Below are 14582 nucleotides of genomic sequence, written 5' to 3'. Positions count from 1 at the left end.
GCCAGGAATGATTGAAAATCCAGAGTGTATGGAAAGAGCCCAAATGTCCATCGACTGATGAATGGATAAAGAAGATGTGGTGTGTGTGTATATATATATATATATATGTATATATATATATATATATACACAATGGATTCTTACTCAGCAACAAAGAATGAAATCTTGCCATTTGCAACAATGTAGATGGAACTACATTGTATTATGCTAAGCGAAATAAGCCAGTCAGAGAAAGAGAAATATCATATGATTTCACTCATCGCATATGTGGAATTTAAGAAACACTATAGATGAACACAGGGGAAGGAAAGGAAAAATAAGATACAAACAGAGGGAGACAAACCATAAGAGACTCTTAAATAAGGAAAACAAACTGAGGGTGGCTGGAGGGGAGGTGGGTGGGGAGATGGGGTAAATGGGTGATGGGCAATAAGGAGGCCACTTGTTGGGATGAGCACTGGGTGTTATATGTAAGTGATGAACCACTGGGTTCTACTCCTGAAACCAATACTACACGGGATGTTAACTAACTTGAATTTAAATGTAAAAAAAATAAAATAAAATAAAAATAACATCTTAAAAAAAGAAAGAAAAGCCAGAGTGTTCTAAACCTAAAGACAGTCATCACAATTTGAGAACTTGGAGAATAAGCAAAGAGGTAAGGACTCATATTTAATTTGGTTGACTAAAAGGATATTTATGGCAGTAAGTGAATAAAGAATACAGAAGGACTAGGGATGGGCTGTGTTCAAAAGACAATAAGTTCAATAGAACTGCTGTATGTTACCAAGACATCCAGGTAAAGATGCTTACAAGGACATGTAGTGATGTTGGTCAGCAGAGAATACAAGCAAGAAAGGAAAGAGAAAAAATAATAAAGTTACTGAGAAATCATTGTGTGCCAGGTACTACTAGGTTTATATGTAACATCTCATATCATCCTCAAGAACTCCTATAAGATAGTGGTAGTAGTTTACTACTAACATTTATTGAGTACTTACTATGTACTGGGCATATTCTAAACATATTACAGATATGAATTCATTTAATCTTCACATATAAAATATAAATAAGAAACACAAACACTTTATAAATGAGGAACTAAAGCACAGATGGGTAAGTAACTTGTTGAAAATCACATAACTAGTAAGTGGCAAAGCCAGAGTCTGAATCCACAAAGTCTGGCTTCAGAGCCCATGGTCTTCATCATCATAATATACAGTTTTGACCTCTCTCTCCCTATTTTCGGGGGCTTTTTAAGTTTTTATTAAATTCAAGTTAGTTAACATAAAGTGTAATATTAGTTTTAGTTGCACAATATAATGATTCAACACTTCCATACAACACCCAGTGCTCATCACAAGTGCCCTCCTTCATCCCCATCACCTAGTTCACCCAACCCCTCACCCACTTCCCCCCTGGTAACCATCAGTTTGTTCTCTATAATTAAGAGTCTGTTTCTTGATTTGTCCTTCTTTTTTACCCTTTGCTCATTTGTTTTGTTTCTTAAATTCCACATGAGTGAAATCATATGGTATTTGTCTTTGATTTATTTCATCTAGCATTAAACTATCTCCTTCCTATGTTTATAGCAGCATTGTTTACAACAGCCACATTATGGAAGCAACTCAAGTGTTGGCTTGGCTGTCTAAATGCTTGGTGTGTTCATATATATAATGGAGTATTATTCAGCCACAAAAAGAATGAAGTCTTGCCATTTACCTCTCTTTTTAAAGCACTCTGCAAATAAGGAAATTGAGGCTCAGAAGTTAGGCAGCTTGCCCAAGATTACATAGTTATTACGTGGTCTCAGAAAGGCCACTTAAACCCTGGGCTCTCTGACTACAAAGTCTATGTCTTTTTACTATAGTACTTGTGAAGATCACCAACATAGAAATGGTGAAGCACGGATAAAACTTTAAGAAGAGAACACAGAGCAGGAAGAACTTTGAGTAAAGAATCCTCAAAGTTAAGAAGGTTAAATTAAAGGTTATGTACATAGCTCTGATGACTATCAGATTAAAAGATGTTGTCCACCTCAACAGTACATCTAAAACAAAAGATCTAAGCAAAGTGGAAGTTGATGATGCTGCCATCTCAGAGGAGTCTTCCTCACGATAATTATCCAGGTCTGCAAAATTCATGGATATTTACTTACACAAATGAAGACAGGATTGCAAACCACAAGATAAAAAAGAAATTTCTGACGCTCATATAGGAAAATAAAGCCAGAAACAGATTTAAAAACAAAAAAAAGGGGGCACCTGAGTGGCTCAGTCGGATAAGTGTCTGACTTTAGCTAAGGTCATGATCTTACCGTTTGTGAGTTCGAGCCCCACACTGGGCTCTCTGCTGTCAGCACAGAGACCACTTTGGTCCCCCTCTCTCTACCCCTCCCCTCAAAAATAAACAAACATTAAAAAAAAGATAAGTAAAAATAAATATGATAAAGTGAGGCTGGAGATAGAAGCAAAATCTATACCTTTTTATAAAGATTTTTACAAAGATAGTTGGTAGAGGGGCGCCTGGGTGGCGCAGTCGGTTAAGCGTCCGACTTCAGCCAGGTCACGATCTCGCGGTCCGTGAGTTCGAGCCCCGCGTCAGGCTCTGGGCTGATGGCTCAGAGCCTGGAGCCTGCTATCGATTCTGTGTCTCCCTCTCTCTGTGCCCCTCCCCCGTTCATGCTCTGTCTCTCTCTGTCCCAAAAATAAATAAACGTTGAAAAAAAAAATTAAAAAAAAATATTAAAAAAAAAAGATAGTTGGTAGAATAATTAATGTTATTGAATAATCTGATGTAATAAGCAATGAAAAGAAAATTAAATTTTGCTTAAAATAATAAAAATGGGTATGATAGTAGACAAGACCAGTATAATAAGCCAACTTTATCTCTCACTACTCTCCTCTTAGGTGTTAAACACCATCCTTGCTGGACTTCTTTCTATTCTTCATATATACCACACTCTCTTGTCAAACATGCACTCATTTACTAATTCAACAAAACTGCCATGTACCTACCATGTGCTAAACACCATGCTGGGTGATCGGATGAATGGTAAACATAACACACCTTGCTCTCAAGAAGCTCATGTTCCCATAAAAGAGACATTTTATAGACAGCCACAAAAAGTATTAAACACATAATGATAAGGGCAAGTGCAAGGTGCCATGGGAAAGGCAGTGTAATGTATTCTGGAAGGTTGAGAAAGCCTTTTTCTGTGGAAATACTTAAATTGAGACCCGAAGGATTTGAGTAGCTCTGTGAAAAAACATGGTGTACACCAGGATGCTGAGTTAGTGAAGGAGAACAGAAGTGGGTATATGAAGGATATGATTAGGATAATTCTCAGAAAAGTGTGACTAGCAGCTGGATAGATGGTGGTGCCATTTATTGGACCAGAGAGCTCTAGAATACAAACAGGCCAATGGACAAGATCATGAATTTAATTGAGGACATTTAAGTAGATGTACTTATGAGATAATTAAGTGGTGATAAGCAATAGGCATTAGAACATATATGTCTGGGGCTAAGAACAAAAATCTGGGCTATGGATACACATCTTATATTATCAGTATATATAATCAAAGTCATGGGAAGAAATCAGATAAATCATTTTAGGGGTAATATACAGTGGAAAAAAAAAAAGCAAGTACCAAGCATTTAGAGGACAGAAGAAGAAGAAGAAAAAAACTATAGAGACTGAAAACCAGGATAGTAACAGAAGACAACAAAAAAGAATATTTCAAAGAGAGAACTGTGAAATGCTAGGGAGCCATCAGGTAAGATGGAAATATTTACTCTTAGACTTAAAACATTTTTCCCTCTTGGGCTCAATAAATTTATGCTCATCTTTCAGTTTTCTGCTGAGTTATTTCTTCCAGCTAGCATTGCCAGAATTCCTAATTTTGACTTATATACCTATCCTATGTACATCCTGTACATCCTCCTATCATAGCTTTTATCATTCTGTGTTTAACTGTAATTGCCTGCTTACGTGTCCATATCTCCACAATTCAAACTTCTCAAATGTATGAAGAAGCAAGACTGTGGATCTGGTTCAAAGTTGTATCTCCCTCAAATTCAGTCTTTCTCATATTTGTTCCCTATCCTTCTCATAGCTACTAAACATAGCACCCAGCAACAAGGTCTGTATTCAGTAAATAGTTGTTGACATTTATTTAATACCTATTATATGCCAATCACTGAAGTGGATGTAATGGGAGAAACAAGGCATTAATGTCAGACAAGAACTTTACCCTCAAAGAACTTCTTTTCTGATTATATGCAACTACAACTTAAATGAACAAATAGAGATAAAGTGTATTTCTTACCATGTCAGTAGTTATCACTTTTGCCACAATATGTGTTATAGTCTTTCCAAAGTCTCTTTTTCCCTTCCTGCGCCTTAGGATTCTTGGAAAGAAAGGTCCATGAACTCTAGAGTTGAAAACATTTATTTATGATTAAATTAATCAGAAAAAAACTCAAGCTATACTTACTTAGAAAATAAAACGTGGCACCAAGCATCTTTGAGAAGTAGGCTTCGCTATTTTAAACTCTTTGAGAGCAATGAGCAACTTGAGAGCAATTGAACGATTTAACTTTTAGATAACTGAGTATTTAAACCCTTGATCTCTAAAATCTTTTCATTTTCATGGATTGTATGTATGTATGTAACCCATTACAATCAGTACCTGTCACCTCAACTCTTCAATACAGTAGAAAATTTTCCTGATTGCACTTTGATAGCCCACTGAACTGTGGACTCACAACAAAGCAAAGGTGGGTTATGTCTGCGATACTAAGGCATAAAAATGTGTAAGGACATGCCTAATTTTAGATACTGTGTTCAAGTAACAGAATGTTTTGTTTCAAAGGATATGGCCTCCATAGGTATGTTGGCTGTGGCCTCCCAGCACAACAATTCTAGCTTCTCTCTGAGTTGTGGGGTTTTGTTTGTTTGTTTGCTGTTTAGCACTTCTAATTAATTCCACTCTTTCTCTTCTTTCTGCTCTTCTTTACAATTCCCGCTTCCTATCACTTAATCATGTTAAGTGTCATCAAAAGAAAGAAAGAAAGTTTGAGTATAATTTATCATTACTATCAGCCAAAAGGGACACTCCTTATCCAATAGATGTAGACTTACTAATCTCCTTCGGTGTCATATTTTGGGTTCTCTGAAGCACATTATTGTTGGATACAAATGGGATGCAGCTTTCGTACCAATATTTTTCATCTTCAAAAGTTTCATTGAATATTTTAAAAGTAAACCCAGTCAGCATTTCTATACCTGTTTAAGTAAGTGGTTATGATCTTGAGAAAGAGAACCACTCGCACGTTTTTTCACCATATACCTGATCACCAGCTGCTCAAAGAGTACAGCATCCTATGTTCAAGAAATACAGTAGTTTATCATGTAAATCCTAGTTTTAAAATCAAAAGTATGTATCAGTGTTTTTTTTTTAAGTCAAATCTATTAAGGTATAATTTACACAACAGACACTCATTTTAAGTGAACCATGACATGAGGTTTCACAAATGTGTACACCCACTTAACTCAATCAAAATAACACAATATAGAACATTGCCATCACACTGACAGGTTCCTTCATGCATCGTTGCAGTCAATCCTCCACACCTATTCCCAGGCAACCACTGATCTACTTTCTGTTGTTAGATAAACCCTTTCTTGGGAGTTTTTAAATGATATTTTAAAGTGAAAACATATATGAGGTACTTTTGTGTCTAGCTTTTTTCATTCAGCCCATGTTGAGATCGATCCATCGTATTATTTTGTGTATCAGCATTTGGTTTATATTGCTGTTTCATTATTTGATTTTCTGTATAGAAGATCGTGTCATCTGCAAATAAGAGATAATTTTATTACTTCTTCCTTTCCAATCTGGATGGCTTTTCTTTTTCTTGCCTATTGCTCTGGCTGGAACCTCTAATACAATTTGAACAGAGATAGTAAGAGCAAACATCCTTGTCCTCTTCCTTGTTATCTTTCCTTAAGATCTTCCTGATCTTAGGAGGGAAACATCCATTCTTTCACCACTAGCTATGATTAACTTAAAGGTTTTTCATAGATGGCCTTGAACAGGTTGAGAAAGATCCCTTCTCTTCCAAGATTTTTGATAATTTTTGTGATGAAAGTGTTGAATTTTGTCAAATTCTTTTTCTGTATTAAAAGGTGCAGCTTTTGTTTTTTATTCTATTAATATGGTGCGTTATATGGATTCCTATTCATTTGTTAAGCCAATCTTACAACCCTGCGATGAATCTCACTTAGTCTTAGTGTCTGATCTTTTTAATGTATTGCTAGACTCAGTTTGTTAGCATATTCCTGAGGATTTTTGCATCTATTTTCATAAGGGATATTATTCCATAGGGCTTTTTTCTTTTTCTTGTGATGTCTTTGTAGTTTTTGTATCAGGCTAATAGTGGCCTCACTGAATGAGTTAGGTAAGTGTTCCCCCTTCTATTTTTTGAAAGTTTGTAAATAATTGGGTGTTAATCTTTGAAATGTTTGGTAGAATTCACCAGTGAAGACATCTGGTCTCTGGTTTTTCTTTGTGGGTAGTTTTTAATTTGCTAATTCAATCTCCTTACTTGCTATAGGTCCACTCAGGTTTTCTTTTTTGGCTTGAGTCAGTTTTGGTAGATTGAATGTTTTCAGGAATTTGTCCATTTGGTCTGGTGATCCAGTTTGTTGGCATGTAATGGCTCAGAGTATTCCTTAGTAATCCTTTTTATTTCTGTGCAGGTTTTTATGTGGGTGTAAGTTTTCAACTCAGTTGGGTAAATACCAAGTAGGAGCACTATTGCTGGTTCACATACTTAGACTACATTTAGCTTTTAAGAAACTGCCAAACTGTCTTCCAAAGAAGCTGTACTGGTTTTGCATTCCAATCAACAATAAAAGAGAGTTCTTGTTCCACATCCCTGCCAGCAGTTGATATGGTCAGGGTTTTTGTTTGTTTCTGATTTTGTTTTGTTTTTGGATATTAACCATTCTAATAGGTAAGTTATGGTATCCCATTCCTTTAATTTGCAATTCCATAATGACAATGATGTCAAGCATCTTTTTATGGGCTTTTTTTTTTTTAACCAGTTGCATATCTTCTTTGGTGAGGTGTTTGTTCAGAATGTTTGTCCCATTTTTAATTGGGCTGTTTGTTAGGATGAATTTTAAGAGATCTTTGTATATCTTAGATACAAGTCTTTTATCAGATATGTGTTTTACAAATGTTTTCTTCAAATTTTTGGCTTGTCTTTAATTCTCTTAACAGAGTCTTTCACACAGTGTTTTTAATTTTAATACAGTCCAATTTCTCAATTTTTTTCTCCCACAGATCATACTGTCAGTGTTTTATCTAAGAACTCATTGCGAACCCAAGTTCACCTACGTTTTCTTCTATGTTTTCTTCTAAAAGTCTTACAGTTTTATTTTACAGTTAGGTCTACGGGTCACTTTGAGTTAATTTTTGTGAAGATGTAAGGCCTGTGTTTAGGTTCATCTTTTTGTATATGGACGTTCAATTATTATACAGCATTATTTGTTGAAAATAATATTCTTTCTCCACTGAATTTTCTTTTCTCCTTTGTCAAAGATCAATCAACTATGTTTGTGTGGATCTATTTATGGACTCTATTCTGTTCCATTGATCTATATGTTTATTCTTTCACTAATACCAGGCTTTCTTGATTACTGTAGTTTTATAAGAACCTTAAAAGTGGGTAATATGAATACACCCTCTTTATTCTTCCCCAATACCGTGTTAGCTATTGTAGGCTTTATGCTGTTGCATATGAATTTTAGCAATAGTCAATACCTACAAAATGGCTTGCAAATTAGGATTGCATTGAATCTACACATCAATTTGGAAGGAATTGACATATCAACAATATTGACTCTTCCAATCCATAAACAGAGAATATTTGCCCATTTTTTAATATTTTTTCTGTCATCATAAGTTTTGTAGTTTTTCCACATATAGATCCTATATATATTTTATTAGATCTGTGTCTGATCTGTACCTAAGTATTTCATTTTTTTTGGCTCTATTATGATATTTTTAAAATTTCAAATCATTTGTTACTGGCATATAAGAAAACAATGGACTTTTGAATATTAACCTTGGTATACTCATTTATTAGTTCCAGGGTTTTGTTGTTGTTGATGATATGATGATGATGATTCTTTGAGATTTTTTATGTACACAATTATGTCACCTGCAAAGAGTTTTATTTCTTCCTTCCCAATCTGTGTATCTTGTTATTTCTGTTTCTTGTCCTGTTGCATTATCTAGGATTTCCAGCATAATATTAAACAGGAGTAATGAGAAAAAATATCCTTGTCTTATTCCTAATATTAGGGGAGAAGGATCCAGTTTCTCATCATTAAGTATTAATGTTAGTTATACGTTTTTTGTAGATGTTATTCATCAATTTGAGGAATTCTCCTCTATTGCTTGTGATGCTTGATATATCAATTATTGAAAAAGGGATGCTAAAGTTTCTCATGTATAATAGTGGATTTCTCTGTGTTCTTGCATTTCTTTCTTTTTTTTTTTTAATGTTTAGTTTTTTGAGAAATAAGAGAGGAGAGTGCAAGTGGGGGAGGGGCAGAGAAAGAGGGAGACCCGGAATCTGAAGCAGGCTACAGGCTCTGAGCTGTCAGCACAGAGCCCTATGTGGGGCTCGAACTCAAAGACCTCGAGATCATGACCTGAGCCAAAGTCAGATGCTCAAATAACTGAGCCACCCAGGCACCCCTCCATGTGTCCTTGCATTTCTATCAGTTTTTGCATTACATATTTTGATGCACTGTTTGTTGGATACATACATATTAAGCATTGCTATGTCTTCTTCGAGAGCTGGACCCTTTATCATTATGCGATGCCCTTTTTTGTCCCTGGTAATTTAACTGGTTCTTTCCAAAGTCTGCTTTGTCTGAAAATAATATAGTAATCCAGCTTTTTAATGGTTGTGTTAGCATGAAGTTATCTTTCTCTGACCCTTTACTTTTAACATTTCTAAGCCTTTACATTTAAGGTTGGTTTCTTAGAGATGACAGATAGTTGGATCTGGTGTTTTTATGCACTTTGACAATCTCTATCTTTTATGTATTTAGACCATTTGCATTTAAAGTGATTACAGATACAAGGGAGGTGGGTGGGGAATGGGCTAAACAGGTGATGTGTACTGAGGAGGACACTTGTGATGATGAGCACTGGGTGTTTTCTGTAAGTGATGAATCACCAAATTCTACTCCTGAAACCAATAGTATATGTTAACTAACTAGAACGTAAATGCAAATTTAGAAAAACAAAAAACAAAAAAACCAAGTGATTACTGACATAATCAAATTAATACCTACCATACTTCTAATAGTTTTGTTTGTTGTATTTGTTCTTTGTTACTTTTCCCTCCTTTTCTGCCTTCTTTGGTTACAGTTAAGCATTTTGTGATTTCACTTTCATCTATTCTCATCAATTATTTAAAAAAATTTTTTAGTGTTTTCCTTATAGACTGCAATATATATTTTAAACTAATCTTAGTCTACCTTCAAATAACACTAAACTACTTCATATATAATGCAGGTGCCTTTTACAGAATATTCCCATTTCTTCCCTTGGTATGATGTTACTGTCACTTATTTTACCAATCCATACGCTACTATCACCCAACTACTATTTATACCATCATAACTACTATTACTTTAAACAGGTATCTTTTCAATCAGTTGAGAGAAAGAAAAATAAAAGATTTTAATTTACCTTTATTTATTCTTTCTCCAAAGTTCTTCCTTTTTATACATAGATCTGAGTTTCTGACCCTTAACAATTTTCTCCTCTCTAAAGAACTTTTCATTTTTCTTGCAGAATGATAAACTCCCTCAGCTTTTTTTTTCTTTTTGTTTACAAGAGCTATTACCCTTTCACTTTTGAAAAATAGTTTCACCGGATATAGAATTCTAGGTTCGTAGTTCTTTCTTTCAATGCTTTGAATATTTAACTCGTCTCTCATCTTATTTTCATGGTTTCTTATAAGAAGTCCATTGTAATTCTTACTCTTATTCATCTGTAGATAAGGTGATCTCTTCCTCCTCAGTTTTTTAATGTATGGTTTTCTTCAAATATGAAATGCCTATAATATAGATTTTTTTGGTATTTATCCTGCTCAGTGTTCTCAGCTTCCTGGATCTATGATTTGGTGTCTGCATTTAATTTTGGGAAATTATTTAATTCAAACCATTCACCATTATTAATTCAAACATTTCTGCTGCTGCACTTGCTCTTTTTCACTTCTGGTATTCCAATTACACATATGCTGCACCCTTTGAAATGGTCTCACGCTACCTGGATGTTTTGTTTTTTCATTCTTTTTGCATTTGTATGAAAAAATTCTGTTGACATACCTTCAAAAGCTCACTGATTTCTTTCCTCAGTTTCATCCCATCTATTAGTAAACCCATCAAAGGTATTCTTCATTTTTATTTACGGCGTTTTTGATTTCTAGCATTTTCTTTTAATTCGTTCTTAGAGTTTCTATTTCACGCTTACATTATTCATCTGTTCTTGCATGTTGTGTCCTTTTTTCATTAGAGACTAACATATTAATTACTTTTTTTAAATTCCATCTGATTAATTGCAAAATCATTACTGAGTCTGGTTCTGATGCTTGCTTTCTCTCTTCAGGCTTAATTTTTTCTTGCCTTTTAGCATGTCTTATAATATTTTGTGGAAAGCCAAGCATGATATATTGACTAATAAAAACTGAAGTACTGCTTGCTGTAGCTGTAGGTATCACAAGCTTCAAAATCCTATGGTTTCCATATTTTTGCCTTTGAAAACTCCTCTTTAGACAAAGTTTGTATCTTGTAACTTTTTTAGGTATAATTCTGTTATTTTACTGGAGCCTGGCCTGGTGTGTTGTAAAGTAAGGTGGAGAGGAAGTGTTCTATAATCTTATGATTAAATATTAGTTTTTTAGTGGGTCTATGTCCCTGGGCTGTGACCTTCACAAGTGTGACGTTCACAAGTGTTTCTTAGTGCCCTCTTCCCAGAGAAGAAGGCTAGAGGGGACTGGAGTCAAGGAAATGCCCTTTCCCTAGGTGGGCAAAGGCTCTGGGAAAGTCTTTTCCCCTGGTAAATAAGTCTTCGTCATGGAGGTGGTCTGGGTGTATTTCACAATGGTAACTTTTCCCATCCCCAACCAGGGGCATAATGGGATTTTTCTTGGCTCTTCATCTGAGAACTTAGTGAGATTCCTGGAGGCAAAACCACAAGAGAAGTAGGGTGTCTCCCTAAGAACTACAGCCCACCAGGAGTTTCTCACTTGGGTACTGGTCCACATTCAACCTCCAGCAGTTTATCAAAATTACCCATGTAAGTGTTCTTACAGTTTATGGCTCTAGGGAGTTATCTATTCCAGGTAAGCAGATCTTGGCTGTGACTCTGAATTTACTTCTCTCCCCAGATTTCACGGTAGCAACTTGTCCTGTGACCTCAGTTTTCTTATGGGTCCAAGAAAGTCATTTTCAGTTTCCTCAGCTTTTTTTGTTTTCTTGTTTCTTGTTTTTAACTCATAAGCTCTTAACATGTCAGAGCTACATCTGAAAATATTTGGTTCTTTTTTAGTTTCCATTTATCTATTGAGATTCTCTGTCTACTTATTAACACCAAGTTTTCCTATAATTCTTAGAACATATTTATAATAGCTGCTTTGAAGTCTTTGTCTGATAAATTCAACATCTGGGCCCACTCAAAATCTGATTTTATTAACTATCTTTTTTCCTGGGTATGGATTCTATTTTCTGGTTTCTTTGCATGTCCATTAATTTTTGGTTGAACACTGGAGACTTTGGAAAATATATTCTCATAACTCTGGATTGTGGTATGTTCTTCTGAGGATTGTTAGTCTTGTACTCTAGCAGGCAATTAACTTGCCTGGGCTCAAAATCCAGCTGAAATATCTGTTCAGTTCTTTCAACCTCCATGATTCAACTACATACTTTTTTTTAAAGCATTGTTCTCAAATTTCTGTCCCCCACCAATGCTAGTATAGTTTAGTGGTCAGTCAAGAATTTGGGCAGAGTTTGTGCTCAAATTCTGGATCTGACCCCTTTTGCAACTTTCTTCTCTCAGGATATTCCACCTAAATTTCTAGCTGCTTTGCCAGCCTTTAACTCTGTCCTTTGCCACCTTGTCATAGTAGGACTTCATTTTTTGCTGCCAGAGCTATGAGAACTGGTGATCACTCTCAGACTAAAAAGCAAATCCCCACTTATTACCTATTCCAAGGATAAACTTTTCTGGCTGCTGCCTGCTTTGGTCATTTTACAGTGCCTTCAAATAGCTAGATATTTTAATATATTTTTGTCCAAATTTTATAATTGTTATCCATGAAAGGGTTTGACCAGTTAACTCACTCCACCACTCCCAGGCCTAGATTGTCTGTGATTATAACTTTTAAGATGAAAGAACCCCATTGTGGCCCTATGCCATTAGAATCTAAAGTCTAGTGATGTTAATTTGTATTCAAATCCAAATTTGTTGAATCTGGATTTCTAGATAAGTAGAATTAGATTTCAAAAATCTTACCTATATTGATTTCCCAAAGTAATCCCAAGGTTTTGTTACACAGGAATCCCAATAACAACATTAAAAATAGGGACTAAAATGGGATTCTTGGGGCGCCTGGGTGGCTTGGTCGGTTAAGCGTCTGACTTCGGCTCAGGTCATGATCTCACGGTCTGTGAGTTTGAGCCCCGCGTCGGGCTCTGTGCTGACAGCTCAGAGCCTGGAGCCTGTTTCAGATTCTGTGTCTTCCTCTCTCTCTGACCCTCCCCCGTTCATGCTCTGTCTCTCTCTGTCTCAAAAATAAATAAACGTTAAAAAAAAATTAAAAAAAAAAAAAATAAAATAAAATGGGATTCTTAATGATTAAAAAAATAAGTCAAATTTGAAAGAAAATACAAAAAGAAAAGATTTAGGCTAACAGTTAGTTGCTAGACATGTAAAGTGTGGCTCAAAATTCATAAGGCAAAGAATGCGTACAAGTGGGATACATTAAGAAGGGGTTTAACAATCTAGTATGAAATAGTCAGAAGTCCTTTGGCCCTGTTCAAAATTTTCCATTAATTTTGAAACCATAAGCAAGTATTCCTATTTCCCCTGTATCTAAAACAAAGACAGGAATATATACTTTACTGCATAGTAATGTAAAAATATTTTAATACATTTTGAAGTACTCTGGAGAATGATGCTAGTTAAATCTACATTGTTTTATTTATCATAAAAACAACTTATCAACTTAATGTTGGTTAGAAAAGAAGAAATTATGCGGCAGCCAAATTAACCAACCTTCTCCTTTACTTTGCATATTATATGTGGTGGAGATCTGCTTCCTCTTTTCTTAGGTTCTGGCCAAAATCAAGAAGGTAAAGATGAAAGATAAGGAAAGAACTAGATTGATGATACTTTTTTAAATCTGAAATTCCAATGATTTCAGTGAATTCAGTTATATAAAAATAATTTTCCAATACTGGTAGTTGTACTTTGTTCTTATCTCAAAAATTGGACATCTAATTTTATAATCTACTTCAATCAAGGGAACATATGATATGATATGATATGATATGATATGATATGATAAAAGAATGACCATGTCATCTTTTTGTTTAAAATGGAACAAATTATTACCGGAGGCGTAAATCTTCCCACATTTTCAATAATCCACACAGCATTACTATCTCATAGTATTTTTTCCAGCATTCAACGGTCTCTGCTGCAGATGGATCTTCCTTAATATTGCTCTGATACTCGATGAGTTCAACACGTTTATTTTTATACTTCTCCAAAGTCTTTTTGAAACGTTGTGCAATAGGACCAGGTATGGTTCCATCTTGTATATCACACCACCTGTAAAGTATCAACATAATTACAATGTTTATCTTACGTAATGTGCTGAGTAAGTTTTTTTTTAATTTTTTTTAACTTTTATTCATTTTTTGAGAGACAGAGAGAGACAGGGCTTGAGTGGGGGAGGGGCAGAGAGAAAGGGAGACACAGAATCCAATGCAGGCTCCAGGCTCTGAACTGACAGCACAGAGCCCGACATGGGGCTTGAACTCAAGGACCATTAGATCTTGACCTGAGCTGAAGTCAGATGCTTAACCGACTGAGCCACCCAGGCGCCCCGTGAGTAAGTTTTTAACTATACTTACAAATTAATTCTTTCTTCAATCAAAGCAGTATAATTCTCACAACTTTCTTCATCATCCCAGTCTCTCCAAAGAAAGTCATAAAAAAACCTATGATGAATAAAATTAATAAAAAGTGATCAAAAAGAGCCAATACCATGTATAGAATTAAAAAGACATTCTCATGTCAGAATTCTTTATATGAATTCTAAGAAAATACATATATATTTACAATTTTTAAATGTTTTATTTATTTTTGAGAGAGAGAGAGAGAGACAAACAGAGCATGAGCAGGGGAAGGGCAGAAAGAGGAGACACAGAATCCAAAGCAGGTTCCAGGCTCTGAGCTCTGGGGCTTGAATTCACAAACCAT

The 14582-nt window shown here is 35.2% G+C and overlaps 1 protein-coding gene across 1 annotated transcript in view; it reads right to left on the bottom strand.

Annotated features, from left to right (window-relative positions):
- The window catches only part of SHCBP1L (SHC binding and spindle associated 1 like), a 37340-nt gene that overhangs the window by 9509 nt on the left and 13249 nt on the right, over positions 1 to 14582 (bottom strand). Inside the window, exons 4-6 of the mRNA XM_043567869.1 lie at positions 14234 to 14320; positions 13710 to 13928; positions 4332 to 4437 (exon numbers count right to left, since the gene is read on the bottom strand). Coding sequence (XP_043423804.1) covers positions 4332 to 4437; positions 13710 to 13928; positions 14234 to 14320 — 412 coding nt within the window. The remainder of the gene's footprint in view (positions 1 to 4331; positions 4438 to 13709; positions 13929 to 14233; positions 14321 to 14582) is intronic.

The sequence above is a fragment of the Prionailurus bengalensis genome, chromosome E4, assembly GCF_016509475.1.
Source record: "Prionailurus bengalensis isolate Pbe53 chromosome E4, Fcat_Pben_1.1_paternal_pri, whole genome shotgun sequence".
Classification (NCBI taxonomy): domain Eukaryota; kingdom Metazoa; phylum Chordata; class Mammalia; order Carnivora; family Felidae; genus Prionailurus; species Prionailurus bengalensis.
This window is presented reverse-complemented; position numbering and strand designations above follow the sequence as displayed.